This window comes from Macrobrachium nipponense, chromosome 6 (genome assembly GCF_015104395.2).
Source record: "Macrobrachium nipponense isolate FS-2020 chromosome 6, ASM1510439v2, whole genome shotgun sequence".
In the NCBI taxonomy this organism is placed as follows: domain Eukaryota; kingdom Metazoa; phylum Arthropoda; class Malacostraca; order Decapoda; family Palaemonidae; genus Macrobrachium; species Macrobrachium nipponense.
Window position 1 is genome coordinate 97,540,771 of NC_061108.1, and position 12,500 is coordinate 97,553,270.

At 38.6% G+C, this 12,500-nt stretch overlaps 1 protein-coding gene across 1 annotated transcript in view; it reads right to left on the bottom strand.

Moving 5' to 3' along the window:
• The window catches only part of LOC135216596 (uncharacterized), a 987,502-nt gene that overhangs the window by 237,286 nt on the left and 737,716 nt on the right, over nt 1-12,500 (bottom strand). Inside the window, 1 exon segment of the mRNA XM_064251975.1 lies at nt 625-839. Within this exon segment, the coding sequence (XP_064108045.1) occupies nt 625-839 (215 nt within the window).

The following is a 12,500-nucleotide window of genomic DNA, read 5'->3' on the forward strand; positions in this document are numbered from 1 at the left end:
AAAATAATTTCTGAAGCTTTTACCATGCTAGAAAAGGTAAATGAAACTGAAACATAATTATTTCCATTTGTAAGTATCATATTAAGATATATAGAAAATAAAAAAACATTATAGCAATACTAAATGTAGAAAACTTTAACTCTGAAACACATAACACTATACAAACCACACATATAGTACTAGATATAAACTTACAATATAAGGGCTTTTAGCATTTTCACAAAAAATAAAATCTTTTATCAAAACCCTGGGTAACAATAGTAAGAACAATGAAAGACGTGGTCATGAAGATCACTGTAAATCAGTAAAAGATAACATTGACAGATCAACTGGCTACTTGAAAATTCCAAATCCCGAGGTTTCACAAAACTGGAACTGGAGGTATTTGGATGGGGATTCAGAATTCACATCTAATCAAGACACATTATCAATAGAAGTGTCAAGGGTCAAAGACTGGTTAGAAAATGTGAAGAATGTGGCTGAAACTGAGAACTATAGAAGGGAAAGGGAAGAAGGAAAGAGCAACCCATTGTTTCATCAGGTGAAGTGCTGTCTTCAAGAGCTGATGGTGGGAAAAAGCTACGAATTCTTTAACAGTAAGTGAAGCTTTCAAGTAAGTCTTACTAGAGGCTTTGATAGTTGTTGTGCAGTGGATGCTGTCAAGGTTGAAGTAGGGAAAGTTGGGTGAAGTGATGATTCCTTGTGATTGAAGTAATTCCTGGTGGGGGCAGGATGATATGTCGACGACTTGCCAGCGTCCCATTACTCCCGCCCCCACCACTGACCAGTCAGAGTGGAAGGTCACCACAGCCTCATTACTTTTAGATACATAGTCAAACCTGGAAATATGCAACTTCAGTTAGTTCTTGCATGAATATGATTCATTATAAGATGAATGATAATGAAATTTTAAAAACAAGTTGAGCTATTTTTGCATCTTCAGAGTATGTAAAATAGGTAAATTGTGGATAACGCACCAATAGATTCTACTGAATTCAGGTAACAAAATCAGCTCTAGTACTGTTTTTCACATCATTAAAGCTTCGTGATAAAATTCTGATTTTATTTTAACCTGAGACTACAGATGACACAAGCAACTTGATGTTCATATTTTGTCCAGGTTTAGGAAAACTATAAAAAGAAAGTAAAACAGACTAACCATGAAGTAACTGATGGACCTAGTTTTTGAAAGAAAAACAAAATCAGAAAATGAGGAAAGAAAAAATAGATAACCCTGAATGAAATAACTAATAGAACCCATTCTTGAAAAAAGGAACTAGGTATACAAAATGAAGGCTGCATGGTATTGCAAAAACAAGTTATGAACTGAATTATCCAAATACTGCTGATCTCCACCAAAAAATTGTAAAGATATGGTTGCTTAGGAATTGTTATACAGCTGTCAGAAAGGAGGTACATACCCCTTCTGTTAATGGAATACTAACTGAATTAGTAGTACTTTGAGAAAAGACATGCAAGTTAAAAAATTATCTACAATATCCACTTAAAATCCTATCACACAAAACAGGATATTTTTACAATATACTTACCAAGTAATTACTTTAGCTGTACCTTAGTATCGTGCAGCAAACCCTTAATTCAAAATATTCCATTAACGCCTCCACTGCACAGTGTAGGTGACAAGCCACACCCACTGCAACGGTCTGCCTGGTAACAGCAATTGCTGGCTGGCTCATTCTGGTTTTGCCGTTACAGTATGTCCATAGTAGGGGAGGAGGGAGGGTTCTAATTCTGTAATTACTTGGTAAGAGTAAATGAAACTTAATCTTATTATTAAAATATCATTTTAACATAAGTAACTTACCAAGTAGTAATTACTTTAGCTGAATCCCATATTGAGAGGGGAGTGGGGGTGGGTGGGTGGGATGAATGGACATAGTCTGTTCCAAAACAATGCGTGATAATGACTTTGAAATAAAAAGGATGGCTAGCATTGAAACAATGCTTGTTGTTTCCTTACCTGGAAAGAGAGCTACTGCAGGTGAATACTGCCTCTGGTTGGTGCTCATCTTAACCTGTAGTAACGTGGAGGTTGAGCAGAGGATCGCCTATTACATCAGTGGGAGTCTTGCCTGAGTGCTGACAATACATGCATCAAAAAGTGTCTTTGCCTTGTGCAAAATACCAATAAATTGAACAACCAGACAACACTGTCACCTGCACTCACCATGCCAGCCACTGATAATGGCCTGAGGGAACTGCAATTTTCAAACATTTTTTTAACTTATTTTAAATAGTGAGATGCGAAGCTCGATTTTTACTTACATACGGTCAGCTGAGAGGGATAAATTATACTTGAAGGCGAGAGAAGTAGAAACTGCTCAGACTTCATGTGCTTTCACTTTGAATGCAGGCAAGGTGTTTTCCTGGATCCGAGAATGTGCCTCGGAGATCAAGTCCCTTAAGAAGAATGACACGGTGTTCTTTGAAAGAGGGTGAGAAGCTCTGATTTTTACAGTACGTACCTTGTAGACAATACCTTCAGGCCAAGGATTTTCATTAAACTCTTAATATAGAAGGAGCAAGGCCAGCGCTTGGAAGGATCCTCATTCTTGGCTAGGACCCCAGGAGGACAGACCTATAGCTGTCCACAGATAGAGGAGAATATCTGCTATTTGCGTCAAAGATGTCTCAGAAAACGAAACGTTATGTCTGAGGCACCACTGACTGAAAACTGACCATTCTGACTGGCAGACATTGCAAGAGGATTGTTGTCTGCACTTTGCAATAGCTTCCACAGCTGCTCTGGAAAAACCTTTTGGTCTGACGAGTTTATTGAGACTGTGGCTTGTCAGAGAGAGTGGACAACATTTGGTGGTATCCCTTAACAGATGCCATGCTCCAAGACTGGTCAGACCTCCAGTGGTGGCTGTCCAAAGCAAGACTTTTGCAAGGGAAGTCTCTTCATCATTCAAGCTCCGACCTAGACTTCTACTCTGACGCCTCGGATCTAGGCTGGGGAGCCCTTCTGGGGTGTCAGGAAGTTAAAGGCCATTCATCTAGGCCTTCTGTATTTTTCGACCATGATTTGCAACAAGACAGTGGTAGTATATCTGGACAACACCACTGTACTGTCGTATATCCGGACACAAGGGGGCACTCATTCCTCCTCCCTCTGCCAGGCAGCAAAGGATCTTCTTTTGGTACACCGAAATCAAGTGACGTTGATCACTTGATTTATTCAGGGGAACTACACGTCCTGGGGGACAAACTGAGCTGTCAAGAGACAGGTCTTCCCACCGAATGGTCTGTGTCAACCTTTGGAGACTGTGGAGCAAACTGACTCTAGACCTGTTTGCCACCTCAAGAAACATCCATCTATCTCTCTTTTGCTCTCCAGTCTGCGATCCCTGGGCAAGAGCAACAGACACCATGCTCCAAGACTGGTCGGGCCTGGACCTGTATGCCTTCCCTCCTTTCAACATAGTGAAGGAATGGCTAAACAAGTCTGTGTTGCACACCAAAATCTCAATGACCCTTGTAGCTCTGTTCTGGGCCATGAAAGAATGGTTCCTGGATTTCTACGTCATTTGGTAGACTTCCCGAGGCTGCTTCCCCAAAGACAGTGGCTGCTCAAACAGTGAGGTTGTTGGAGGAGCCACTGTCTTCTAAAGATTGAAACATACTCCTGAATTCAATGTCCAATCCGACAGGAGAACTTGATGACCTCTGCTGTGTTTGTCTGTCAGCATGTTTATCCTTCCTTGAAAAGATTGAAACATACTCTTGAATTTAATGTCCAATCTGACAGGAGAACTTGATGACCTCTGCTGTGTTTGTCTGTCAGCATGTTTATCCTTCCTTGAACAAAGCGTGGAACTAGGCTGACTTCATGTACCTCTGTGCAAAGAAGAGGATCCCAGGCCATCAACAGCAGGGTGAAGGAATGTGTTCCCCATTTTCAAATATAGGACAAGGCTGGTGAGTTGTACGAACGAATGAGCACTGCCTGACCTGAAACTAGCTGTAGAAACTCCCAAAGGCTCATGAAAACTGCTAGAAGTTCCCTAACATTGATGTGGAGAGTCCTTTGAGCCTCCATACAAACCCCTGACACTTCGCAATCCTGTAACAGGGTGCCCCAACCTATGTCCAATGAGTCTGAATAAAACAGTAAGCTTTGGGTTTAGAAGATGAAGGGATACTCCTTCTTGAAGTCTCTCTCTCGAACTCCACCAAGAAAGACCATCTTTGATTCTGTCTGTGATAGGGAAAACTTTTCTTATTACTATGCCTATTGACTGAGATAAGTAGAATCCTCTTCAGGTCCTTCGCACACTGACTTTCCGTAGCGGCATGGAGAATCCAGTCAGCCAGGTAAAGAGATGCATTTAGTCCCATCAAATGCAGCCACTGTCCCAGAGGAGTTAGAACCCTGGTGAAAACCTGAGATTCTGTTGACAGGCTGAAGCACAGCGGCCGAAACTGAAAAACTTTTTTTTAGAAAAATGAACAGCAGGTACTTCCTGGAGTCTTGATGGATTGGAACATGGAAGTAAGTGTCCTGCATGTCCAGGGATACCATCCAGTCTCCCTGGCAAAGCAAGGCTGGTACAGAACTTGTTGCTTCCATCTTGAATTTCGTTTTCAAAACATAGAAATTCATGGTGCTGACATATAGGATGGGCCTCCAGCCCCTCATTGGGAGCTACAAACAGCCTGTTGTATAACCCCTCCAACTTGTCGATGACCTCTTCTACTTCTGCTTTGAGAATGAGGGCCCCCCACCTCCTCCTTGAGCACTGAAAACCTCTCTGAGCTGATGGAGTATGCCATTAACTTGATGGATACTTTGGAAAGGGGAGGTCGTTCCCTGAAAGGAATGGAGTAGTCCACAAGAAGTACTTAAACAAACCAGGCTTCTGTACCTCTGCTCTTCCTCCCAAAAATAATGTAGCCTGGCACATATGGGTGTACAAAAGACTGAGGTCTAACTTGGAGGTAGGCTCAGCTGGGGGTTTTGTAGTGGACTTGAAGAAGGGCGAAGGTTAGAGCGAGGTCTGGCAAAATGGGCGAGACTTTCCTCCAAGAAAAGGCTGCTGCAGTAATGGAGAAAGGTTTTAGTAGGAGCAGAAACCTAAGTCGATGGCTTAGGGTGCTTAGTCAACTGTGCCAGCAAGTCCGTAGTCGACTTCTCCTGAAGTGCTGAGAGAAATCCTTAACTGCATCTTGAGGAAACAGGTGGGACTTGTCAAGAGGGGAGAACATAAGCACTGACTTCTGTGTCGCCGTTACCACTTTTGTTGTAAAAGAACACCAAAGTCTGCGCTTTTTCAACAGTCCCATGGCAAACAGGGAAGCAAGCTCGTCCACACCTCCCCTCACAGACTTGTCTACACAAGAAAGTACACCTAACCAGTCCTCCTGAAGATCTTCAGGAAGCAAAGGACAGCCATCCAACTTCCTAGCCAAGGCACTGACCAACCAATCGATAAAACTAAAAATCTTCAAAACTTTGAAGAGATTTCAGACTAAATGGTCTAGTTTGGAAGATGAGAAGAACACTTTAGCAGATGATAAAGCTGACCATTGATTAGTGTCAACAAGGTCGGAGAAGTCCCTTTGGGAGGAGGCAGATACTCCCAAAGAAGGAGCTTCCCCAGTAACGTTTCTTGATGAGCTTCGAGGTGGAAAGGCAAAAGATGTTTTGACTTGTTCCCTCTTACTCAAAAGCATTCATCAACATAATAAAGAGCCTCTTTATTCACAGAAGAAAGGACTAATTTGGGAAGAGGGGCTTCAGAGGGTTTCTTCTTCATCAAGAAAATCGAAGTTGGGGAATTAAGAGGAGCAGGAAGTAGTCTGGAAAATACTCCAGAAGAAACCTAAAGAGAGATGCATAGGCTGTCAGGGGATGTGCAGAGTCCTGTTCTTGCTCTTTGCTCTTGCTCTTCGTCTTCTCACGACACAAGTGACAGAGCGGGTTCTTCTTTCTTGGTAGATGGTGCCTTCCCTTTAAACAGTCTTCCCTTTAAAGAAAAAAAGCAAATCTTCAAAATGTATGAGAAAGGGGGTCAAGGCTGGATCCTCCTGTTGTGACTGAGTAGAACAGACAGGAGATGAAGTCTTGTGATGAGTCGAAGATGAAAACTTCGAACGAGAAGATGAAGGTTCCAATTGGTGGGTCAAAATCTGTCGCGTTGACTGAGCATGTACCAATGGCTTAGTTGGCACCAATACCTATTGCTCCTCAGTCGAATATGTTGAGTTGCGAGTTGAAAGGTGACTGTTGAGAGTCGAAAAAGCACAACTGCAAGACAGGCAAGGACTGAAATTCCCCTCTCATGATCTCTTGATGGGCAGAGACAATTCGACGTCGATAGGAGAGCTCCTCTTGCGAGGCCGGGAGGTCATAGAACATGCCATCAACGTGAAACAGGTTTAGAACCGCTGGAGTATGATGATAACTGCGCACAGCACCGAACAATATGCTTTTCCAACAGCATTCAGTCGAAACCTAAGTCGACGCCTCAGGAACGATAGAGGAAGAGACTGCCTGTGGGAAAACCTCACCAGTCTCCCTAGGACCTCTGGTTTGTCTTCTCCCTGAGGGGGAGAGAGGGACAGTGATCTTCTAAGAGAACTGGTAGGATGGACACCCACCCCTTCAGACTGCACTGCACTAGCACTAAGCACTTGTAATGATAGCTATAAGAAATAATAGTAGACAGGGTAGCGTAAAAACAGAGAGAGAGAGAATATTCAAAGTACAGTGAATATAATAGATAAATGAACTTTAACCAGATATTTAGGCATTTCAGAAACTCAGATTCAGAGTCAAAATAAAGTTATAAAAGGAATAGCAGGTAAAAAAATTATAAATCTAGGAAAAGCGAACTTGGAAATAGACATTTTGTCACATATTTGTGGAAAGTTTTCTAGTTCTAGAAGACAGATTTTTCCCCGCACAAGTATTATTCTCATTTAATTTAATGAGATGTGGAATAATACTAAACTGCAGTGAAGGAAAGATTTGCCCGAAACAGAATACTTGACGAAAAAAAGCCTCACCCAAACCTGATCAATTTGTCTGAGACAGTTTCGACAAGCGAGAGAGACATACGAGAAAGGCAAGATAAAATAGAAACAGATAGAACAGAGGATTTCCCACCATTACAGGATACAGAATCAATGAAAGGTGCACATATAGATGATATATACTCAGATTCAAGTAACTACTCAGATATAAATAATGGTGATCACCGAAACCCTGAATATAACGAAAATCAAGATGCTTATACAAATACCTATACAAATAGATGTACTGATAACTGTAGCAATGTAGTAATAAGTTACGAAAATGAAGGGAAAATACTAAATGAAGTATTGCTATTAGATAAAATAAAGAAATCAGATATAAATAGTATAATAGAAGTAACAGAAGAAACCACTGAAAATGCAAAACTTTGTTATTTTTCAGACATAAAAGATGAAGAGATATGTTGCGTTAGCACAGCTGATGATAATAAAGTACAATTTATACTCAACAGAGCAGTAACTTTAAATCCAAAATGCTTTACAAAAATATACTTAAGAGCAAAAGAGAACGTAAGAGCTAAAGATGCTCTATTGTTGAACAATGAATAACCAGATTTTGTCAGAATGGACAATTCACTAGTCCACATGAATGGTGATAATTGTGAAGCTCATGTCCAAAACTATTCGAATAACAAACTAACACTATACGCAGGCACTATCTTTTGCATAGGAATACCTATTAACTTTACTAGCAGTAGAAGAAAAAGCATTTTTCTCTATAAATGGCCAAAACTCTCAAATAAATCAGGAAGTAAATAAAACAGATTTTCCAGAAAATAGAAACAAGTTAATTCAAGTGCTAGAGAAATATAGAAATGTAATAGCCGTAGAAGGAGATAAACTAGGAAGAATGTATGTCCTACAACATAAGATTTTGTTAGATGATGGAGCTAAGCCATTTTTTATTCCTAATTACAGATTACCAATAAGCCAGAGACCCATAGTTGATAACCTGATAGAGGAAATGGAAAGAGATGGAGTAATAATTCCTTCTAAATCTCCATTGTCGCTTGTTCCAAAGAAAGATGGCAGTTGGAGGCTAGTAATAGATTATAGAAAATTAAACTCCAACACAGTTCCAGATAGAATGTCGATGACGGTAATTCAAAATACGTTAGCCCAATTAGGAGGGGTTACAGTGTTTTCATCTCTAGACATCCTTAGTGGATATTGGGAAGTACCTCTAGATGAAGAATCCAAACAATTCACAGCCTTCAGCACACATAAACATTTAAGTTTGAAGTAATGCCATTTGGACTCACATCAGCTCCTTTAACGTTTGTTAGATTAATGTTACAAATTATTGGAGACATGGTAAATGTTGCAGTATATTTAGACCATGTAATAATTTTTAGTAAAGATGTAGAAAGCCATCTCAAAACATTAGAATTGGTCCTAGAAAGATTAAGAATGGCAGGACTAAAAATTAAATTAAAGAAATGTCAGTTCCTCATGAAGTCATTAGAATACTTGGGTCATGTAATTGAAGATGGACTGCGCATGCAAGCAGGTAAAATAAAGGCAATAACTGATTATCCAGCTCCCACTAATTTGAAAGCATTTAGGAGATTCCTTGGGATGGTTGGATATTATAGACCATTTAGAAAAGGATTTGCTACTATCGCCAAACCTTTGACAGAATTAACCAAAAAGGATGTTAAATATGAATGGCAGATTGAACAAGAAACAGCCTTTCAAACATTAAAGAGCAAAATGACTAGGAACCCTGTTTTGGTCTACCCAGATTTTTCAAACGATTTTTATTTAGCTTGTGATGCCTCGAGTACAGGGCTAGGAGCTGTATTGTTACGAAAAGGCCAAAACTACAATGAGGGCAGTATACTATGCCAGTAGAGTTTTAAACCCAGCAGAAAAACACTATAGTACAAGCGAAAGAGAGTGTTTGGCTTTTTTGGGGGGTTTAAAGAAATTTAGACATACTTTTAGGTCATAAAGTTAATGTGCTTACTGATCACAAACCCATTTGTGATTTGTTTAAAAGGAGAACTTTCACTAACAACATGAAGTTCAATAGATGCTTCCTCAGTGTGTTAGAGTTTGCTCCAGAGTTCAAATATATTCCAGGGAAACTCAACACCTTGGCAGATGCATTATCCAGATCTCAAGAAGAAACAGAAAAATGCATTACCACAAATACCTTTTGTTTTAGTTGTCAAGTGGTAGATTTAGATTTAGAAAGAGTGAAAGTAAAAAAAGATAAAGATCCAGAAATCAGACAAATAATTGGACAACTATTAACAGATGAATCATTAAAACCTGATTTTCAGTTAATAAATGGTTTGTTGTATAAAATACCGACAGAGAAAAATGGTTGTTCTCGATTATATATCCCAAAAACACTAACCAGAGAAGTTTTAGAACTAACTCACTCATATAAGTTGGCAGGACATCCAGGAATTAAAAAGACAACTAGTATCATAACCAGAAATTATTTTTGGCCACATTGTAGTGAAGATGCCAAGAACTTTGTACAAAATTGCGTAGTTTGTAATCAACATAAAGGTAACGTAAATACAAAAGCTCCACTTGAAAAATATCCATCAGAGTTAAATCCATTTCAAGTAGTAACTATGGACTTTTTGGGTCCATTTCCAACAACTATTAGAAGAAACAAACAAATAGTATTAGTCTTCCTAGACTATCTAACTAGATATGTAGAAATCATACCTGTAAGAAACAGAGATGCAGCTACAGTAGCCGAAGCTCTTAAATCTAGAATTATAACCAGACATTCATGTCCTCAAGTTCTTCTATCTGATAATGCTGCTGAATTTATTAGTGATCTCTTAAAGAAAATATGTGAATTTTATGAAATAAATAAATGTCAAATAACAGTTTATAAACCCAGTTCAAATGGAGCAGTAGAACGAACTAATCGTGAAATATAGGATATCCTGAAAACTTTAGTAAAACCACATACAGAAGATTGGGACTTAGCTCTTGAAGACGTACAGTTCACATTGAATAATACTGTAAATGAGACGATATTAAAGGACATTTGTCGTTCGATATTTGTATATGAATCACGGTAATGTGATATGACTGATATAATGACTACGTGCGGGCAAAAGCACTACTACGCTACCGAGGACGAGATGGGCTTGTGCAGTCTCCAAAAAACAAAAATACCTGCGCGCGACAGGTATTTCAGTTGGGAGGCGGCATGAACTTATATCTCTTGCGGTGGCGTAGTGGTTTTAGGCTTCACTGCCAGTCCTGGGATTGAGAGTTCGCTGGTTCGAGCCTGGCGATCGCCCATCCTATTATCGCTTAATAAAATTCCCCCTCGGTTAAACATATATGAAAATATATTAATTCCGAGGTAGAGAGAATTAGATATTAAAGGACATTTGTAGTTCGATACTTTTATATATATAGTATATATATCTATATATATTATATATATTATATACTAATAATATATATAATATATATATATATATATATTATATATATTATTTATATTAATATATATAGCAGACACAAAGTTACTGAAGCCAATGCATTTATATTTTCAACAAATCAGTAACGTATATATATATATATATATATATATATATATATATATATAAATATATCTATATATATATATATATAGATATATATATATATATATACTATATATATATATATTATAATCATGTTACTGATTTGTTACAAGTTACTGAAGCCTAGGCGTTTATATTTTCACCAAATCGGAATGCCAGAGAGATGAAAAGGGATTTGACTTGATGAACCTGTGCATGAAATACGATATGGTAAAGAAAGGTGGAGATGCTTTCTCGAACAGTCCACGTCAAGTCGAAATACTTGATCAAATGATAGATTTTGCTAGTAATGCTAAAGTGAAAGACAAAATGTCTCCGTACCAAAACGGCGTTATTATTTCATCTAAATCAGTAAAAGGATTGTATAACATGTTGCATGAACTGTATGGATGTTGACAATTCGGCTATGTCAAGACACAGTCGAACATCTCTTTTCTTTCATACGACAAATTGGTCATTGTCATGATCATCCGTCACCTTTGGAATTTAAATATAAACTACGGTTATGCATAGTGGGCAGAGACAATAGTTTAACCAGTCAGGGTCTTAATGTTTGTAGTAATGATGAAGCTACATCTTGTGTCACTACAGAGTGCTTAAATGTAAGTGGTCCATCTCAAAGCTCAAATGTTGCTCCCAATGATCTAGATTCCGAGTTATGTATCTCTGCGTGCCTCATGAAGCACCTTCTCCCTGTTAACAATGAGACTGAGACTCAGGAAGATCAAGTAGAAAACTTAATAGAGATAGAACCTGAAGCCCTGGTAGGAAATGAGTCCTTAAGTTATTTGGGAGGGTTCGTAGCTTTTAAATTTAGAAATAAGTATACATCATTAGGCTCAGCTGATGTAGATGAAACAGGTGGGACTGGATATCATATGTAAAGAGGAAGGTATTAGATAGGCCGCCTAATCATTTTAGAGAAAATCTATAAGAAATGGAAGATTTATTCCAAATTTTCCATGGTGATGCTCTAAAACCAGGAGTCGGAGCAGTTTCAAATCTTACTGACATATTCAAGGCCGCCAATATTGATGTTCCGGAGGAGGTCATGAGCTTTTGTATTAGATGTAGGCTTCATTTTAGAATAAACAAATTAAACTCTAAGAAGGAAAAATTTCGTAGCAAAGGTATGAAAAAGATAAAAAATATTGTTCAATAATATTGAAAATTTATTTGATTGAAATAAGACAGAATGCAGAAATCCCATAGAAAAGGTATAGTTAGATGAAAACTAATTGTTCAGTAATCTTGAAAAATCGCTTGATTGAAACGAGAGAGAGAGAGAGAGAGAGAGAGAGAGAGAGAGAGAGAGAGAGAGAGAGAGAGAGAGAGAGAGAGAGAGTTAATTGCAATAAGATTTCCAATGAAATGTTAGGAATAAAGTTGACGTCGTGCGTGAATTATTATTTCCATTGCTATTGTCTTCCCTATCAAATGTATTTGTATTTTGGAAATATAGCCATAGAGACATAATATTAGCCTACTTCCATAAATGCAATTAGGAATCCAAAAACGAGAGATGAACAATAAGGCTGATGGTCCAGATCATAGCTGCAGGGCAGCGTCTCATATACACCCAGGAGTCTCCAGGTGACGTCACAGAGCACAGCTGAGTTTCCGGTACCATGCGCGGTAACTCACCTTATCTTATTCCATCTTGCTTATAACTATGATGACTATGTTGCATGGAAAACCAGATGTACTTACGAGACTATCATGCGGACAAGAGCTAGACTAAAAGACGTACATAAGACTCAAGAAAAATACTATAACAAAAATACCACTAAACCATACATTACAGTGGGTACTCAAATTTATGTTCAGAATCATGTACTAGAAGGTCTAAATGTAAAAGTTTCTCCCAAATTC